Source organism: Medicago truncatula, chromosome 3, assembly GCF_003473485.1.
Source record: "Medicago truncatula cultivar Jemalong A17 chromosome 3, MtrunA17r5.0-ANR, whole genome shotgun sequence".
Taxonomy (NCBI): domain Eukaryota; kingdom Viridiplantae; phylum Streptophyta; class Magnoliopsida; order Fabales; family Fabaceae; genus Medicago; species Medicago truncatula.
Window position 1 is genome coordinate 56,909,219 of NC_053044.1, and position 21,132 is coordinate 56,930,350.

Consider the following 21,132-nt stretch of genomic DNA (forward strand, 5'->3'; position numbering starts at 1 on the left):
GTTTCATCATGATTCTCACAAAGCAAACAATGAGGAACACACTCTACCCCTTTGTCCACAAGACACATTCTAGTTAGGACCACATCAGAGCACACTAGCCAAGCATGGTTTTTCACTTTTGGCGTGCCTAGACAATTCAATTAAAAGATTTTCATTCTTGAAGTTGAAGATGTATAGAACAGAGAAAAAAGTGGAAAGAAATGGCCTTACCTAATTGAGCAACATCAATATCAATTGTGAGATACATAGAAGTGTTCATACAAGGGTAGCATTAACAATAGCAGATAGCAAGTGCATAGAACATCAAACAAATTTTAACTGGCTGTTGTTTACATTCAATAACACAAACATCTGAATAAGGATTTATACCTTCTAGGAGGAGTTCTGGCTGATCAAAGGGACTAGAGAGTCTTCGCTGCTCCCATCTCATTCTCTGTCCACATCTAATTCTACCTCCTGAAGCATATATAGATAAAAAAACAGTTAACAAGAAAGCTCTTTTCAAATAATTGTTCAAATTGTATAATTATGTCTCAGTATTTTTTTTGGTGAGACTCGTTATAAAAATGTAATGCTAACAAGTTCTTTTGATATGATGAAGAATATATAAATCTTGATTCTTAGTTTAGATGTTTATAAATAGCGCTCATTTAATTTTATCTAATTAAGTAATTATATATCAGTGCATGTGTCAGCAGGGGCTGTCCCTGAATAATTGGAGGTTCGGCTCTTATATAAAAATAGGCCCTTAATAAAAAAAAACTGATTTTTTTTTAAAAGAGCAATTATCAATTTAAATTGAAAATAAGATCCGTAAAGATAAAAAAAAGTCATTATTGTAACTAACACAAAAAAGTTGATATTCTAATCAATAATATAAAAATACAACTTCAAACGAATATCATTATCAATTTTCTAAGGTGTTATTTTCCTTAATTTGTACAAAGGAAAAAATAAAAGATTTATAATGTTTTTTTTAGAGAATAATTATAATGCTTTTCTTTCAAATGAAAAATTATAATATTTGTTGTTAGTGCTTTATAATTTTATATGATAAGTATGAGGCAAAAATTATAAGAAGTGCTCTAACAAAAATAAGAAGAAAACAATGATATTGTGCTTTTATTTTAAATATATAACCCAATATGTTAAGGAGAATTTGGTTGAATTGGAGAGAAGATTGAGGAGCCTCAAATCCACAATAAATTATGTCCAAACCAAAAAGGCCTCTCATACTAAAAATAATTAATTAAAAAAGAAAAATGGAAAAGAAAAATTAATTAAATAAAAATGGATCCTAGGTTAATTAAAGAGTAAAAAAAGTACTAATTTAAAAAAAAACCTAAGTTCAGGGTGTTGAACATCTGACTTCGATACTTCCAGCTCACACAGCTACCACTAGGGCATTTCAGCTTGCCTAATTTATTTATTACGCCATTCACATATATTAAGTAAGGGTCCGGTTAACTGGTGCCACCGGGGCATTGGTTAAGCATACCATAAAATAGAATTATTATCATAAAAGGAAACTGTTTTTGACATTATTATAAATTAATTACACAATTTTAATGCATTAACTACTATATAATTTCCTTTTTCATACCCTTAACCAGTGCCCCGGGGGGGCACCGATTAGCATTTCCCATTAAATAATTACATGTATTATATTATAAAAAAGAGTAAATTACACTCCCCTCCCTTCAAAGATGCTTGAATTACACTTCATTCCCCTCTTATGTTAAAATATACACCCCCTTCCCTCTTATTCACAACAGATTAGAAAATATTTCACTCCCCTCCCTTGAGAGAAGCTTCAATTACATTCTCTTCCTCTCTTAAGTTAAAATCTACACTTTAGTCCCTAAATAATTTTTTTTCTTCTAATAATCTAGCACACTTTAAAGAAAAATAGCATTGCGGATTCATTTTAATATAATCAAATTTTGAATACATATCTTTCTCTATTTTTTATTCACAATTTCATTAACATATAGTTTTAAACCCTATTATAAAATATGAAACAACCCAAAATAAAATTAAAATATGTGAAAAATTACTAAAGTCGATTGAGTATGATTATTTAAAAGCGAATTTTGTACTCTAAATTATAAAATTAATTACAAAATATTTAAATTTAATTGTCATTGACATTTAGATTATAAAGAAACAAATTTATATTTTTTAAATGGTGATTCAAAATTAATATATATTAAAAAAATATTTATTTATGATAAAATAGATTAAAGTGTTGTTCATATTTAATTATTAAGGGATGAGTTGTAATTCAAGCATCTTATAAGGGAGGGAGAGTATAAATCTTACTTTTCAAGGGAGGGGGAGTATAAATCTTACTTTTCAAGGGAGGGGAGTGTATATTTTAACATAAGAGAGAAGATGAGTGTAATTCAAGGATCTTTGAAGGAAGAAGAGTGTAATTACTCTATAAAAAATTATATTTGGGCCCCCAAATTTTGGAGGCTTGGCTCGGTAGAGCTGTTTGCGCCCCCTAGGAGCCGGCCCTTAGTCAGTTCAGTCCATGTGTCACTTTTTTGTTAATTTAGACTTCAAAATAGGGAAACACATATAATTATTATAAGGATTTATTTTATAATTGTATAAGAAAACACACAATTTCTACCTTCTCATCACACCAAGGAGCTAAGATCATCTTTCTTTGATTCAAAGCTTCTTTGAACTCCTCCCACGTATGTATGACTTGAATACATTCATCTCGTTTTTGTTTTGCAACATCGAACATATTTTGTTGAATGATATTGAGCAACTTTTTAATTTCTTCAACCAAATCAGCATTAGCAATGTCCATCTTTGCTCCATTATCACGTAGAACAACACAAACCTGTGAAAAATTGAAGTGATTTATTTGGTATCTCATTGAACATAAACAGTAGAAGCAAAATGACATATGTAAGAATATAAGAGCAACAACAAGACAACATAGATAACCTGCTTATTTACTAAATCCTTTGGCCCAATTTCAATCCTTAGAGGGACACCTTTCAATTCCCAATCAGAATACTTCCTTTCAGGAGAACAGTTATCTCTAGAATCTAACTCAGCACGTATTTTTTGCTTCACACAACATATTCACAGTTGCTTTACAAGTGTCATAGATTCCTTGAGTATCAACATCTTTGTAAGGCACTGGAATCACAATGACTTGAGTTGATGCTACTTTAGGAGGTAGCACCAATCCCTTGTCATCACCATGAACCATCACCATCGCTCCAATCTGTTAAAAAAGCGGACAAAAATATAAATGCAATCGTACATAAGAGGAATCCTTCCATTCATGTATACTCTAGACATTAAAAGCTTACAGTTCGAGTAGAATAGCCCCATGAATTCTGCCAAACCATTGCTTTCTCTCCCTTCATATCTTCAAATTTTACCTCGAACTTTTCAGCAAACTTTTGTCTCAAACAATGGGTAGTTGCACCTTGTATCCCACAACCAGTGTTTGGAATAAATGCCTAGGAAAATTGAACAGGAGGAAAGGCCTCAAATACTCATTACAGATGCCAAAGATGCATATATTAAGGCAGATTCCTAAAATAACTACTTGACGGAATACCTCTGCATGTGCTTCATCCTCTGTTGCAAAAGCACTGTGACCTTCTTGCCAAAGGAACTCACGACTCCTGCAATCAAAATTTGAATAAGCACCCTAAAATGGGACTATAAACAAGTTCCAATATAAAGTAGATGTGCATGATAAAAACAATATCCAAGACTAATTCACCAAACCCAAACAAGGTGAACACCCATTCAAAAAGAAAACTCACCGTAAGATGAAAATCCATTCAAAAAGAAAATGGGCAGAATTTTAAGGCATTATGTAAGACATATAACTACAATGCATAATATCAATTTTTGGAATTGTTTAAGCCTCTTATATAAAGCTTGAAAGTTTTCATTACGTTACAGCAGCCAACACATTGTTATAACATGGAAAAAGGAAAAGATGGTAAAAAAGAAAGTACCTGATGAATGGTGTGGGATCTCCGACCACCCATCTAACAACATTGCACCATTGATTGAGTTTCAAAGGCAAGTCACGATGTCCCCTTATCCACTTAGAGTAATAGGGATACATGATAGTTTCACTACTTGGACGAAGAGCAAGATGAGCTTCCAAATCAGAATGTCCAGACTTTGTTACCCAAGCAACCTAGAAAACAAGCAAGATAATCAGAAAAATACTAATAATGTCCTCAAGGGAAGCAACGAAGTTGCATAGATTACTATAAAGAAAATTGTTAACAGAAGTCATTTTACCACAAAACCAACATCAGTAAAATGAGAAACATTGATAAAATAATTAGGAAGCAACAAATGATTTAATAATGCAATGATTTTCAAATATTTAGGAGCAAACCAAACAAACTTAAAAACTCTCACCACTTGTTTAAAACCTTCATTATGGGCCTTCTCCTTTTTCAAATGGCAGTCTAGCACAAACATAGGGAAGTAGCAGTTCTCAACATTCATTTTCTTTATTTCTGAATCAAAAAAAGCCTGCACATTTGTTTGAGATATGAAAGCAACTCTCAGCTAAGTAAATCTTAACAGTGAAGAAAAGAACTATGTAATTTTATATCCATGTATGAAGAAGCGTAGTTTCACCAAAAACAAAAACATCACCAATTGGAAATAACTAGAAATTTTATTTATTTTGCATCAACTCTATAGCTAGCTAATCAAGAGTATAAAATAAGTACAATATACATAAATGCATTCAAATCATTGAGAAACATACTTGCAAAGTCTCCCATATTTCCACTGCCGATGGTCTCAGAATATATAAACCAGAAATATCATAGTGCTCAATCAATTCCGCACTACAACAACCTGTCAGAGCAATCGAAAGCCAAAGTCAAACAAGTCGGATTTATCTTTTTTTTTTTTTAAATATTAGTATAAGAGCAGAGAGAGTATATCGTCAAAGATATAGAGAACAAAATATAAAATATTTTCTAGGGGAGAACAATAAATATTGTATTGCTTAGTTTCCTGAAGCTATAGTACGCGAGACACTAAATAAAATCATATAAATGATCACTCTTTTCTCAATTTTATCAAGAATAATAATAAAAGTGTATTAAGTCTGACTATCTATACTTGGATTTCTAATTCTCTTAATATTGCAGAGTTTGAATTAGAAGACCAAAGAACATAATTCTTGCTGTTGGAATGACAAATTACGTTCAACTGTCCATTCACAAATTAAGTGTAGTGATTGTTCTATCTTTTCATCTCACCCACTTAAACTACCTGGATATGTGATTATGATTGATGGATATAATTTATGTACATCAAACGACAATATGCTATGACATGGTAGTGCACATCTTGTTCTCTAAAAGTAATTAATCTTGCATGGTGAGAAATTTGCAAGACTGTTTGGATTGATTGTAACAAAAGCAAAAGGGACATGTACATTGCACACTTAGAGCCTGTTTGGATTGATTTGTTTGAGCTTATCTAATTACATAAGTTTTGCAAGATTGTTTGGGAGAACTTGTAAAACCCCACTAATGACATTTTTCATAAGCTTTTTACAGCTTATCTTATGAGTTATATGAATGAAAACAACTTTAGCATATATAAAAACAATGTAATTTAATTTTACCTTTTACTATAAAAATAGGTTATGTAAGATTATACGCGTTAATAATAAGATATTTATCCGAATAAACAATGTAGTATCGTTCAAAGGCAAATGAATAAACATGAGTTATGAAATTGGGAATATTTTAGAAAGGTTTGAATTGAAGTTGGTTCCACCTCAGAATACCAATCTTTGAAATTTTGATCCTTCCGATTGATGAGTCTTACGCCGGTCTCCGTTTCCACCTCGTTCTTCATCTTGTCACCTGTAAGATGAAGCAAGTTACGAAATTAGTGCAAGTTAATATATATAATATACTCTCCGCGTGAGTGTGTCTGACTGTGTTGTATGTATGTAAACTTGGGGCTCAAGTATTTTACAATTTATAAATTTTGTATTATATTATCCAAAATTTAGTTTTTAATCTTTATAGCATTATCCTTTAGCATTTTAAGGACAAAAATTCTGATGAAAAATTTAGAGAGACTAAAAATGTTGACACAATTTTTTTACTTGGACTAAAATATTTAATTTTTTTTAGGTACCAAAACCTAAATTTTGGATGTTCATAGGGACCATATACTTAATTTCAAAAATAATTATAAGTTTAAGAAAAAATTCATTCCGAAAATTTTAGGGGCCGTTTGGTTTGCATTTTCATTTCTTATTTTCATTTTTTGAAAAGTGTTTTCATTTTCAACTTGTTAAGATTTAGTATAAAATATGTTTGTTTTGATGTCATTGTTTTCATTTTCTATTTCCATATTGAAAATGTGTTTAGATTAAGCATTTTTTTTAATAAAACAATTCATTAATACCTTGTATATAAAACTAACAAAAATATTAAAATATATTATTTGGTATGTGATATAAGTTTATTTTTCATATTGTCTCATTTAATTTAGTAAAATTAATGTAAAACAAATGGTGTTTTTATTCAATTATTTTGAATACATTTTAGTGATATATTACTTTGGATTAGTATGTTTGTGTTCCCCTTAAATATATCACCTTTCATTTTTAATACCTATGCATATATATTTTTTCAATAAATATTAATTGAAAAAAATACAAACTTAACTAATTAAATTTGTATTTAGATATTTTATAAGATTTTTTTTGAATGGTTGATAAGAAAAATATTATTTATTACTATTTGTGAGGTTGATAAGAATTTTTTTTAAGAGTATTGTATAAGACTTTGGATGACGGGGACAATAATGACTATGGCCACCTTTGCAAGGCCATCAGCATTCTGTCGAAGGACAAGAAGAAGTCACAAAACTGGATCCCAACCTCCCTAAGCAACTTCTTCAGGAATTGAGGGATATCACCTTTAAAGACTTGGTTGAAAAAAATTAAAGAAGGTCTCACTCCAAAAGTTAACTTCAATGCAATCAAGGTAAAAATTGACGCTAATGCTGATGCGTTCTCCTCTCAGCAATTAGAACAAATTGGTGTTGTTGTTAACCTTCTCAACAACATTGTGAGGATGTTTGAAAAAATTTAAAATTTGAAAAAAGAGCAAGTCTGCAAGTATCAACTAAGAGCAACACTGGCCAAGATAATGAAGCATTGTAGGTGACAAGACAAAAAATATTGACCAACAAAGACAGCTTAACTTTCTTGATGATCAGCTTGAAAAACTACAAGGTGAAAGGGCCAAACTGGCTGTGATTCAAGATCAAGAAAAAGATAAGATCACATCTTTGAACAAAGAAGTTTTCCATCGTCTTGTTGATGATCAAATCAAGTTGAAAGTGTTGAATACAAAATCTCTGAGGCCGAAACTAAATTGGAAAGTCACGAGAAGGTCTACAGAATCTTCAGGGCAATCCCCCTCCATTTCGAGTTATTATCATACAAGATTAAATCATTATTATCATACAAGATTTCATAACAATATACACAAATAAGAGTAAAATTTAAATTTTAGCAAGTTCTCTACCCCCCCACAATAAACAAGACTGAAACAAAAACCTAAAAGGAAATAAATATGGATGAAATATGCGTTTTAATCCTCATTGCTGGTTTTTTTTTAACAAAACGGATAAAACTTGGAGAAATAATTGGGAAGGAGAATGGTGTGAAAATATTGATTTTCATTCTTGAAGTTGAAGATGTACAGAACAGAGGAAAAAGGGGGGAAGAAATGGCCTTACCTAATTGAGGTAATACATAAAATCATTTTGGTGTGCCTCGACAATTCAGTTAAAAGATTAAAAAGCATTAACGAATATTTTCAATTAGACCTTCATGGTTTACTTCACAAATTAGTATTCACTTACATAATATATTCAGTTTTTAACAAATTGGTTAACCAAGTCCTTTGATCAATGATTTTGAATAATCGTGCACAATGTTTTTCAATATCAGGTTCAAAACTGGCTATGATGGAGTTGCTACATACTGATCGATTCCATGTTGAAGGAGAGTGGCATAAAATCTGGAAGGTGAATGCCCCTCATAAAGCGCGTAATTTATTATGGAGGATTTGCAGAGAGTGTGTTCCGACGCGTCTCCGATTACAATCACGACATGTACAATGTGAGCTGATCTGTCCGTGGTGTGATACGAATGTTGAGGATGATTGGCATGCTTTTGTGGGTTGTACGGTAGCGCATGAGAGTTGGTATTGGGCAGGGCTTTCGACTGTGCTGCAACTGTGAGAAGTTTGGCTGATTTTGTTTTTGATATATGTCGTTCAGAAAGTCGAGACATTGCTGGTCGGGTAGCTTTACTTCTTTGGCAAATTTGGGCTGCACGTAATGATGTCATTTGGAATGATGCTCATCACACTTCAACGAGCATTGGGAGGACAACACTAGATGCATGGCAGCAATGACAAGAGGTTCATAAAAATCGTTCACCATCGGTTGTGCAACACGGGCAGAACAGAGTGCAAGTTTGGGAGAAACCGACCGAGTCATGGTTAAAGTGCAATGTGGACGCCGCGTTCCATGACCGTAACCATATTACATCTTTTGCGTGTTGTGTTAGAGACTCTTGTGGGCAATTTATTCGGGCTCAAACAAAATGACAGCGGACAAATGTGACAGTTTTTGAGGGGGAGGCAGTAGCCTTACTAGAGGCCCTTCACTTTGCTGATGCTAACAGATGGGACCGGGTTGTCTTCGAGTCCGACTCATCTACTCTTGTGCAAGCTCTATCGTCTCCGGGCCATGGTGATTCGGAATTCTATGCTATTGTTTCTAGTATTAATTATCAGTTATCTTTACATTCCAACTTCAAGGTGAAGTTTATTAGGAGACAAGCGAACATGGCTGCTCATACTTTAGCTAGGGCAGCCTGTTCTTGGGCTAGTCACCGTATTTTTTATTATTATCCTTCTTGTATTGAACATTGCTTGATTAATGAGATAATAGTTAAATTTGCTTCTGCCAAAAAAAATATCAGGTTCAAAGTTCAAAGATTGGATTGTTCAGTCAACTTTCCATTCAACTTAATTTCGATCCACCTATATGAAGAAAGTTATCTGCATTCCACAAATTCAAACAAGGCACCATTAAATGCTGAACTAGCTTCCAAAAATACCACAAGATGCTTGGTTCGACCAGTTTCCTGTTCTAGTTCAAAACCACTTCAAAATGGAGTCAAAAATAAGTTGTTTGGTCAACTTTTTTAAGGAATGAATGGAGGATGCTTCTAATATGGAACATTTTACAAAAGGACTCAAAAGCAAGATGCATATTGGAGATAGAATTGCAAAAATTCTTAATTTTTGTTCAACGGGTTCCATCATTGGGTCAAGACTATATTTGAAACCTCCTCCAAAAGCTAATTTAAAAGTAAAATTAAAACAGCTTTATAAATAAATTAACTAAAAGATCTTTTTAAACTCAAACAGTTTCTAATTCTTTTTTATCAACGCAACGCCTAGTAACTTCGGCCCCAGTATGTCCACTTCTTTGCAGGCTTACCCGATTTAAAGCACTTGGTGCCTGTAAAACCAACACCACACGGTTTAATTAAGCAGCATCGATATCAATTGTGAGATACAGAGCAGTGTTCATATAAGGGTAACATTAATAGTAGCAGATAGCAAGTGAATAGAACATCAAACAGATTTTAACTGGCTGTTTTTTAAATTCAATAGCAAAAAATTTGAATAAGGATTATACCTTCTGGGAGTTCTGGCTGATCAAAGGGACTACAGAGAGTCTTTGCTGGTCCCATCTCATTCTCTGTCTTTCTTTTGACATCTAATTCCACATCCTGAAGCATATATAGATAAAAAACAGTCAACAAGAAAGCTCTTTTCAAATAATTGTTCAAATTGTATAATTATGTCTCTTGGTATTTTTTTTGGTGAGACTCGTTATAAAAATGTAATGCTAACAAGTTCTTTTGATATGATGAAGAATATATAAATCTTGATTCTTAATTTAGTTGTTTATAAATAGTGCTCATTTAATTTCATCTAATTATATATATTGGTGTCGCCCTCCTATATCTTGAACTAAAGACGTCTATGTATCAGTCCATGTGTCAGTTTTTTGTTAATTTAGACTTCAAAATAGGGAAACACCTAGAATTATTATAAGGATTTAATTATAACTGCATAAGAAAATACACAATTTCTACCTTCTCATCACACCAAGGAGCTAAGATCATCTTTCTTTGATTCAAAGCTTCTTTGAACTCCTCCCACGTATGTATGACTTGAATACATTCATCTCGTTTTTGTTTTGCAACATCGAACATATTTTGTTGAATATTATTGAGGAACTTTCTAATTTCTTCAACCAAATCAGCATTAGCAATGTGAATCTTTGCTCCATTATCACGTCGAACAACACAAACCTGTGCAAAATTGAAGTGATTTATTTGGTGTCTCATTGAACATACAGGGTAGAAGCAAAATGACATGTGAGAATATAAGAGCAACAACAGGACAACATAGATAACCTGTTTATTTTCTAAATCCATTGGCCTAATTTCAATCCTTAGAGGGACGCCTTTCATTTCCCATTCAGAATACTTCTTTTCAGGAGAGTAGCTATCTCTAGAATCTAACTCAGCACGTATTTTTGCTTCACACAGCATATTCACAGTTGCTTTACAAGTGTCATAGATTCCTTGAGTATCAACATCTTTGTAAGGCACTGGAATCACAATGACTTGAGTTGATGCTACTTTAGGAGGTAGCACCAATCCCTTGTCATCGCCATGAACCATCACCATTGCTCCAATCTGTTAAATAAGCGGACTAAAATATAAATGCAATCGTACATAAAAGGAGTTCTTCCATTCATGTATACTCTAGACATTAAAAGCTTACAGTTCGAGTAGAATAGCCCCATGAGTTCTGCCAAACCATTGCTTTCTCTCCCTTCTTATCTTCAAATTTTACCTCGAACTTTTCAGCAAACTTTTGTCCCAAGCAATGGGTAGTTGCACCTTGTATCCCACAACCAGTGTTTGGAATAAATGCCTAGGAAAACTGAACATGATTATTTTTTCTTTATAAACCTTCTAAATTTGTACCATTCGAACAGCATATCAGTGTCCACACATGAATGTTGACATGTACCTCAACAGTGTTGGTGTAAATTGCACCGCCAAATGTCTCCATTTCACTTTTTGTACCCTTTATGACAGGAACGGCCAAATACTCTTCGTATATACGCCTATATAATTCCAATATCTCAAGAGCCTGAAACAATAACAGTTTAGAGTATTTTGAAAAACAATATAAGAGTTGACCAATCTCCGTGCTTGGGTGGAAAATATGAACATGTTAGTATTAGTAAATTGTATGCACCAGAAGCAAAAAAGGAAGTCCATAACTAATTTAAGTTAAATAAAACCACAAGGTGGTGACTAAAAATGATTTTTTAAAATATCAAATTACAAAGGAAATTGTTCACAAAGACTCATTACAGATGCCAAAAATGCATATAGTAAGGCAGATTCCTAAAATAACTACTTGATGGAATACCTCTGCATGTGCTTCATCCTCTGTTGCAAAAGCACCGTGACCTTCTTGCCAAAGAAACTCACGACTCCTGCAATCAAAATTTGTATAAGCACCCAAAATGGGACTATGAACAAGTTTCAATATAAAAACAACATCCAAGACTAGTTCACAAGACGAGTATCCATTCAAAAAGAAAATGTGCAGAACTTTAAGGCATTATGTAAGACATAAAACTACAACGCATAATATCAATTTTTAGAATTTTTTAAAGCTTGAAAGTTTTGTTACGTTACATCAACCAACACATCATTATAACATGGAAAAAGGAAAAGATGGTAAAAAAAAAAGTACCTGATGAACGGTGTGGGATCTCCGACCACCCATCTAACAGCATTGCACCATTGATTAAGTTTCAAAGGCAAGTCACGATGTCCCCTTATCCACTTAGAGTAATAGGGATACATGATAGTTTCACTACTTGGACGAAGAGCAAGATGAGCTTCCAAATCAGACTGTCCAGACTTTGTTACCCAAGCAACCTAGAAAACAAGCAAGATAATCAGAAAAATACTAATAATGTCCTTTTGGGAAGCAATGAAGTTGTATAGATTATTATAAAGAAAATCCTTAAAAGCGGTCATTTTAACACGAAACCATCATTAGTAAAATGAGAAACATTGATAAAATAATTAGGATCCAACAAATGATTTAATAATGCAATGATTTTCAAATATTTAGGAGCAAACCAATGCGCATGAAAATGTTAAATAGCCCAACCTAACATACTTAAAAACTCTCACCTCTTGTTTAAAACCACTGTTATGAGCCTCTTCCTTTTTCAAATGAGAGTCTAGCACAAACATGGGGAAGTAGCAGTTCTCAACATTCATTTTCTTTATTTCTGAATCAAAAAAAGCCTGCACATTTGTTTGAAATATGAAAGCAACTCTCAGCTAAGCAAAGCTTAACAGAAAAGAAAAGAAGCATTCAAATCGTTGAGAAACATACTTGCAAAGTCTCCCATATTTCCACTGCCGATGGTCTCAGAATATATAAACCAGAAATATCATAGTGCTCAATCAATTTCGCACTAAAAACAACCTGTCAGAGCAATAGGTTAACTTAGGTTTAAAGTAGCTAGTTCGACCACGAAAAGTAGAAAAGAAATGTAGGTACCTCTGAATACCAGTGTTGGAAATTTTGATCCTTCCGATTGATGAGTTTTAAGAAGGTATTCATCTTGTTGCCTGTAAAACATTAGAATAGAGAAAGAGGAACGTGAAATGGTAACAAACGAGAGAACGATGAAATCGAGTACTGTTCTTCTCTTTTAAACTCGGTTACCTGAAGAGCAGCGAGGCGGAAGAAGGGTTACCCGTAGCAGCAAATTGCAAAACCCGCGTCTGTTTTTTCCTCTATGGTCAGTCAAGCTTTTTGGATTTCTTAACCCTTATTTGTTTTTACCATAACCCGTTTGCTTTTTATATTTTTGAAAAAAATAAATCTATAACAATTTTTTATAGTGTTTATTTATGATTTAAAAAAATAATGTGATTACAAAGATTTGAAAAAAATATAATCTAAAAAAAAAAGTGAATAGACAAATTCGTCCCTGAATTTGCAATGACCAATCAATTTCGTCCCCCAATTTGTCAAAATAGTCTATGGGTCCTTGGATTAAAAAAAAAATAATAATCATTTTTAGCATCAAAATAAAAGTTATTCTTAGTAGCTTTTCTAGAAACGAAAATTATCTTTAGCTTTTTCAAAACAAACGAATCTAATGTCTCACTAGGATAGGATCAAAGACAAGTTTAAATTATCCGTTCTTTTTTAAGTTACTATGATATTAGTACGAAGTTTCAACCGCCGTTTAATATTGACTAATCTCATTGGGAAACATGCGGAGAACACAAGGTGAATTCTCCCACCCCAATCGAATTTTTCCATATGTGTGAACAAGAAATCGAACTCCTTGACCATATAAATATAGGACCAAAGTCCCTTACCACTTAAACAAAATTATGATAGAATATTTTTATTACATACATATCTCCTTATTTTGTGCATCAAACATGCCCAAATTTGAGAGTGTGTGGTATGTAAACTTGGGTCCAAGAAAGATTTTTTATCATTTTGACAATTTATAATTTTTTTATAAACTAATTTATAAAGTTGATTTTTTACTTTCCTATGATGAAGATGTAGATTTGTTAAATTAAACAATTAATTTATTCATTATTAGAAAGTGTTTTCTTAGTCATCAAGTTTTTTTGATAGTGGCCGGGGTTTGAACTCCGGACCTTGCATATTTTATTCATTATCCCAACTAACTGAGCTAAGTTCACGAAGTTTTGAAATGCAATCTAATATATTTTGGAACGCAAACTAAAATACTTTGGAACACAATATAACATATTTCAGAACACAATCTGAAATATTTTGGTATATAATCTAATATATTTTGGTACTTGATCTGAAATATATTTTGGTACTAAATATAATATACTTTTGTACTCGATAGGATATATTTTGGCACTCAATTTGAGATATTTTTGTACTATATCTAATATGTGAATTTTTCCAAAGTTTCTCATATATTAGTTGTGAATTTTCTCACATAGCGTAGGAAAAGTGAATTTTGTTACAAGCATGTCTCTTAGGTGCATGAATGTTGTGTTTACGAAAATTGATTTTGTCAGTCAAAAATATTTAACGGCGCAGACTTACCTTATATTCCTGTGTAATTAATCTTTGCTATATAAAATTACATTAAATTATATTATATTACTTCTAAAAATTAAATTGAATAAGGAGTTTTAACCATTATTAAGTTAAGACAAAATTTTGTTTCAGTTATATTTTGAATTCGATACCTCTTTCTCCAACTCTTGTGAGTGTTTCAGCCACTTAGGGGATACATGGTAGTGCTTCTATATGTTATTGGCAAATAGGATTTATATTACATCTTTTTATTAATTAGGTCAAATAATTTCCGCGATCTTTTAGATTATTTTTAGAGGCTTTTAGGTTTCATTTCCTAAAAAAAAATATATATGTTTATAATAGATTTGTTCTTTTTTTAACAAACTAGTCATTTATTTTATTTTTTAATAAATTGATCTTTTAAAATATAAAATATATACATTGTTACATGATTTTTCATCCAATGTCATTAAAAAGTGTATCCATTACACGATTTAACATTGAGTTGGTGGATCCAAAAATTATTTATGGCACCAAACATGATTTTTTCCACTCTTTGATACTAAATTCAGCATACAGATAAATGTTTGATGAACGACATTATAAATCAAGTAATCAATCTATTTTGTTTAAAGCAAGACCTAAATAATACACTTATGAATCTTAGTTTTGAGAGTAGTGAATTTAGAAACATGCAAGTTAGCATTAAACATTTTGTTTCGCAAATTATCAAATTTGGAAGCAGGTAATCTCACTCGCCCTTTCTCCTTAGAAGAAGTGAATCAAGCAGTGTGGGATTGTGACAATTTTAAAAGTCCGGGACCCGATGATATTAGTTTTGATTTCATTAAACATTTTTGGGAGTTATTAAAGGATGATTTTATGCGGTTTTTGGTGGAATTTCATCGGAATGGGAAACTGACAAAAGGGTTAAATTCAACTTTTATAGCTTTGATTCCGAAAGTTTCTAGTCCACAACAGTTAACTGATTATCGGCCTATTTCTCTTGTTGGGTGCTTGTATAAGGTGTTGGCTAAGGTTCTGGCTAATAGATTGCGTATTGTTATTGGTAGTGTGGTTTCAGCGAATCAATCAGCTTTTGTAAAGGGTAAACTGATCTTAGATGGGATTTTGATTGCTAATGAAGTGGTTGATGAAGCGCGGCGTGCGAAAAGGGAGCTCCTTTTGTTCAAGGTTGATTTCGAGAAGGCGTACGATTCTGTGGATTTAAAATATCTTGATATGGTAATGGATCACATGAACTTTCCGACACTTTTGCGTAAGTGGATTAAGGAATGTGTAGGGACGGCGAATGCTTCAGTTCTTGTTAATGGTAGCCCAACGGATGAATTCATTATTGAGCGGGGTCTTCGTCAAGGGGATCCTTTGTCTCCGTTTTTATTTTTGTTAGCTGCTGAAGGCTTCAATGTTCTTATGCAAGCATTGGAGGGGGCGCATCTTTTCAATGGTTATGGGGTTGGTCAAGCAAATCAGGTTCGGTTAACACATTTGCAATTCGCGGATGATACTCTTTTAATTGGAGAGAAAAGCTGGTTAAATGTGCGCTTCATGAGGGCGGTGTTGTTACTGTTTGAGGAGGTGTTCGGGTTGAAGGTAAACTTTCATAAAAGTATGCTCACTGGTGTCAATGTAACAGACTCATGGTTGTCAGAGGCCGCAATGGTTATGAATTGTAGAAAGGACTCCATTCCTTTTATTTATTTGGGCCTCCCTATTGGCGGTGATTCGCGGAAATTGAGTTTTTGGAAACCTGTTCTTGATCGCATAACGGCTCGCCTATCGTCCTGGAATAATAAATTCCTTTCTTTTGGTGGTCTTCTGGTATTGCTCAAATCTGTCCTGTCTTCTCTTCCGGTTTACTTTCTTTCCTTTTTCAAAGCTCCTACAGGTATAATTTCTTCTATTGAATCTCTTTTTAAAAGATTTTTTTGGGGGGGTGGTGAGGACATTAGAAAAATAGCTTGGATTAAATGGGAATCTTTGTGTGTCCCTAAGAAGTTTGGTGGTTTGGGGGTCAGGCGGGTGGGTGCTTTTAATATTTCTTTGTTAGGGAAATGGTGTTGGAGGTTGTTAATAGATAAGAATGGGTTGTGGTATAGAGTTCTGAAGGCGCGTTATGGTGAGGATGGGGGGCGGTTGAAAGAGGGAGGAAGTCAGATCTCACTTTGGTGGCGGATGATTAATAAGGTTCAAGAGGGGATTGGTGAGGGAGTTGGTCGGTGGTTTGATGACAATGTCCGTAGGGTGATTGGTGATGGTCGAAGCACTCTTTTTTGGCACGATACTTGGCTAGGGGACATACCTTTAAAATTAAAATTTCCTAGGTTATTTGATCTAGCTGAGACAAAGGAGAGGATGGTGGAGGAGATGTGGAGGTTGGGTTGGGAGGAAGAGGGAGGAGCGTGGGTGTGGAGACGACGATTGTTAGCATGGGAGGAAGAGAGTGTGAGGGAGTGTTGTGCTTTGTTACTTAACATTGTTTTGCAGGATAACGTCTGTGATACTTGGCGGTGGCTTTTGGATCCTGTAAATGGGTACTCGGTGCGGGAGTCCTATCGATATTTAACCCTTTCAGGTGTAAATACGGATAGGAACCTGGTGGATGATGTCTAGCACAAACATATTCCTTCAAAGGTGTCGTTGATGGTGTGGAGATTGTTCCGTAATAGACTTCCGACTAGAGACAATTTGATCCGACGGGGAACTCTTCATCTTGACGCTTCTACGTGCGTAACAGGGTGTGGGGCGTCCGAAATGGCATTACATCTTTTTCTCCTTTGCGACTTATCCAGCACTCTTTGGTTGGAGGTGCGGCGTTGGCTTGGCATTTCTGCAGTATCTACAGCTGATCTCCGACAACATTTCCAACAATTCTCAAAAATGGCAGGTTTGCCAAGGTCTTCTCATTTATATCTCACGATCATTTGGTTTGCTGTTGTTTGGGTTATTTGGAAGGAGAGGAATAACCATGTCTTTCAACAGACGGTTGCGACTCCCTTTATGCTTCTTGAAAGGATTAAGCTAAATTCGTTTTTATGGTTAAAATCAAAGCAGGTTTCTTTCAGTTACTGTTATCACGACTGGTGGAAACATCTGCTCCCTTGCATGGGTATTACTGTGTAATTTAGCTTGAATAGATTGTTGGTGCATCATCTTAGCACCTTGACTGTGTAATTATTGTAATTGTTGCAAGTGTCTTTCTCTCTCACACCTTGTGCGGGGGGAAGTCACCGATGTTTATAATATATCTCATTTTGATTTGTTCAAAAAAAAAAATTCATATATACATTTCTTAAATTACTTTGATTAAAGAAAGGTAATGGTAAAAATATTTTATGACTTGAACGACCAACTTATTAAAAGAAAACATAATGAAGTAACTTATTATAGATATCTAATTTAAAGGATGGTTGAGGTATTTGATTTTTAATTATTAGTATTTAATAATGATTTCTATCACATAAAACAAGTACACTACTCCGATTGTATATATAAAGAAGTCAGAGTACTACAAACTACAATACACACATATAAAATTGTATAAAATCTTGAAAATGAAAAAAAACTAACATAACAATTAACATACTAACATTTATCATTCCTTGTCAAAAAATTTATCATTAAAAAAAACTACTTGTGGTTGACAAATATTAATTAAACCTTTTTCTCATATTTATTATAATTTGGGTTTAAGGCCAAAATTTTTCAATTGATAAATTATAAATCAATGATGAACTTATAGTTCTATGTAACATTATATGGTCTTTAAAAAAAAATGTAACCTTGCATGGATTGTGTCTCTCCTAGTCAAATTTTTCATCAAATTTTTTTTTCTTAATCATTTATTTGAGTCAATTTAAACTTTTATTTGAGTAGTTTACCTCTTCACTATAACTTATACATGTGGTGGTGAGAACTGAGATGGCAGCAATGACGATGGTGGGTGGGGTGTGACTTGAGGTTGGTGGTTTGTGTATGTGTTTAGAGAGAGAAGAGAATAGAGGACAACGAAAGAGAGTGGTGAGGTGAAATTTCTAAAATGTGCTTAGTGTCACATGGGATGTATAACGGGGGTATGAAAAAAAATGGTATCAGTGAAACATTTTTCTTATTGAATATACACAAGTCTTCTATCCAGGGCCGTCCTAAGAATTCGAAGGCTCGGCTCTGGGAATGAAGAGAGGCCAGTGATAAAATCAAAACATATTTTTTTTTTAAAAAAACAATGTTCTATTTATATTTTTTAAAAGATAAATATAAGGTACCGTATATATGCGGTACACCCAAAGGTGAAAATGACTACCGTATACATGAGAAACCCCCACCTAACACCAAAAGCAAGAGGACCTAATTCTAATAGGCCTAAAAGGCTAAAACAAGGGGACATAAAATGGTTGGGGGTATTAAAAAAAATTGGAGGGCAGTAGTACTAGTGGGTATTAAAAAAAAATTGAGGCCCATGACTGAGGGAGGCCCAGCTCTGTTGAGCTGTTTGCACCCCCTCAGGGCCGGGCCTGCTTCTATCTTCCCTTTTTCTAAATCAAAAGCATAATGACATCAAAGAGGATACAAGACACCCCACTATGTTGGCACCTCATATACCCTCTAATCCTATGTCAAGTGCTCATATATATATATATTAAAGCAGTGGAAAAATATATACAAATAGAGGGACTATACCCTTACCACAAAAATAAAAATATCAAGAAAAGAAATATCAATGAAAACGAAAATTTAGGAGGTTACATCGATCCCAAGTCCCAACAAAATTTCATGAAAGAGGCAGAGTCCCACCCCAGAAAGAAAGATCAAGGGCAGCCAGTGTAGACATGTGCTACCTTCCCTGAAGGTACGGAAGAACATGAGCTGCATATTTAAATAAAGAGAAACAATATAAACAATGAATTATTATTATATACAAAAACAATATATTCTATGTAAAATAATCCTAAAACTCACGTTCAACGGAGCAATTCTTATATATATATTTTTTTTTTTTTGGGAAAAAGGAGCTAACAAAAAGAAAGAAAAATAAAAAGTTAAAAACTAGTCTCGATAATGCATCTCTCATCGGGCATCAGCATGCAACAACGGAAGCAAACCTTCCGGTGGCTCCAAAAACTCACGCCAAATATCAGAGCTTGCAGCTCCTAGTTTAGCAATGAAATCCGCGGACGAATTCGTCTCCCTAACAGAGCAATCCTTATATGGCATGTCCTTTATGATTCTTTACAATTTTAAATAGAAATAATAAATAAATAAATATAAGCAGACATTTAAACCCAATTAATTTTATAACTAGGAATATATTGGGCATAAGAGTAACAGTCGGTCTTAGTTTTTTAGTGAGAGAAACTCCGCCTTCTATTCAATTTTTCTCTCTTTCGCTCATCAAGGAATGGTGGTCTTAGGTCATTTTTGACCTAAAATCACCCATCTGCGTCTTTTTTCCTTTTTCTTTCAATATAAATAAGTGATTTTCACATATATCAAGTTTTTTCTTCTGTGTTTTTTCGTGATTTCGTCGTCTGAATGCGGCGTTGTGTTGTTCGTCGTCTTGTACGATGTTGTTTGATTTCCCCGTTTTGTTGCAGTGTTCGTTTGGTTCCTATTGAAAGATCAAATCCAGTTAATCACAGATTCAATCAATGATTTGGACGTCAACTTTGCACATCCAAAAGCATGAGTATTACAATGATTTAGATTTTATCATATTATTTGTAGGCATTTTGTCGTTGCTATTAACTTGGATGTTGTGATTTTGTTCGCAGATTCACCCTTTATGTTTTTAGCGATATTGATCATGTTATTGTATCTGATGTATTCTATCAAATTAAATGAATGAATATCATTTTGCTTTTGTAAAAAAAAAAAATTGATTTTCAAAATGAAACCATGCAACCAAAATCTTATTAATTTCATAATCTACAATCAAATTACTCATTCATTGCCGTTCCAAAAATAAAAAATAAAAAAAATTCATTTAGTCATTTTCACTTTCTCTCTTAGAGGATCCCCAATACAGCTCACTATTTTGATTGTTAAAGTGGATCTAATATGAACAAACACTCGATGTGAAAACTGACACAATTTATATTTCAATAAAACTAGTGTGAAAAATAGTGAAATATAATTGAAAACTATTTTTCACTATTTCCCTATTTCATTATATTTCAATAAAACTTATTCATTTTCATACAATTATACAATTTATTAAGTGAAAACTGTGAAAAAGTGAAGAGAAATAGAGAATAAGTACTTCCATTGTCACCATTCCGCAACTCAAAAGTGACACAACCACTATTGTCGTCCCACCATCATCCACAACTGTTGTGGTTGTTCACTACTCTCCACTTTAAAAACATGTCCTCAAAGCAAATATATAAGTTTTTTTTTTCTTTTCTTCTTTCTGATCTCTAAAGCAGTTTAGAAATTAATACTATCACATAGATTTCTTTTTCTTTTTGTCTTTGTTTTGAAAAACAAATTTTCAAATTTATTTTATAAAAATATTTTAGGTCCAAACTTAATATTTTATAGGCTAAATTATACTAGAACTCCTTTAAGTTATTTAATTATAACAAATTTGTCTTCAAATTATTTTCGTACCAATTAAATTCTTTAAGTTAATTAATTGTAAAAAGTTGATTTTTTAAGTTTTTTTCGTACCAATTAGGTCATTCAACTATAACACTTTGATGATTTTAAATCTTAAAAATGTAAGTTATTTGGAGCTAAAAGTTTCAATTAAATAACTTAAAAGTTAAAATACCTGAGTGTTAATATTTAAAATACAAGTTTGTTACAATTAAATCTAAAACTAGCTTGTTATAAC

General features: G+C 33.0%; 1 protein-coding gene and 1 pseudogene across 1 annotated transcript; both read right to left on the reverse strand.

Annotated features, from left to right (window-relative positions):
- Positions 1–271: 271 nt before the first annotated feature.
- On the reverse strand, positions 272–8,559 carry LOC11439916 (proline--tRNA ligase, cytoplasmic-like; annotated as a pseudogene).
- An 840-nt stretch (positions 8,560–9,399) lies between these two features.
- Positions 9,400–12,828, reverse strand: LOC11427409 (proline--tRNA ligase, cytoplasmic). Its single transcript, XM_039832125.1, has 11 exons — positions 12,757–12,828; positions 12,579–12,671; positions 12,371–12,487; positions 11,922–12,109; positions 11,592–11,658; positions 11,184–11,306; positions 10,932–11,084; positions 10,556–10,843; positions 10,235–10,480; positions 9,772–9,865; positions 9,400–9,591 (listed from the first exon to the last, which is right to left on the reverse strand). Exons 1-11 carry the CDS (start codon positions 12,826–12,828, stop codon positions 9,527–9,529), a joined length of 1,506 nt encoding a protein of 501 aa, XP_039688059.1. The 3' UTR covers positions 9,400–9,526.
- Positions 12,829–21,132: the final 8,304 nt, after the last annotated feature.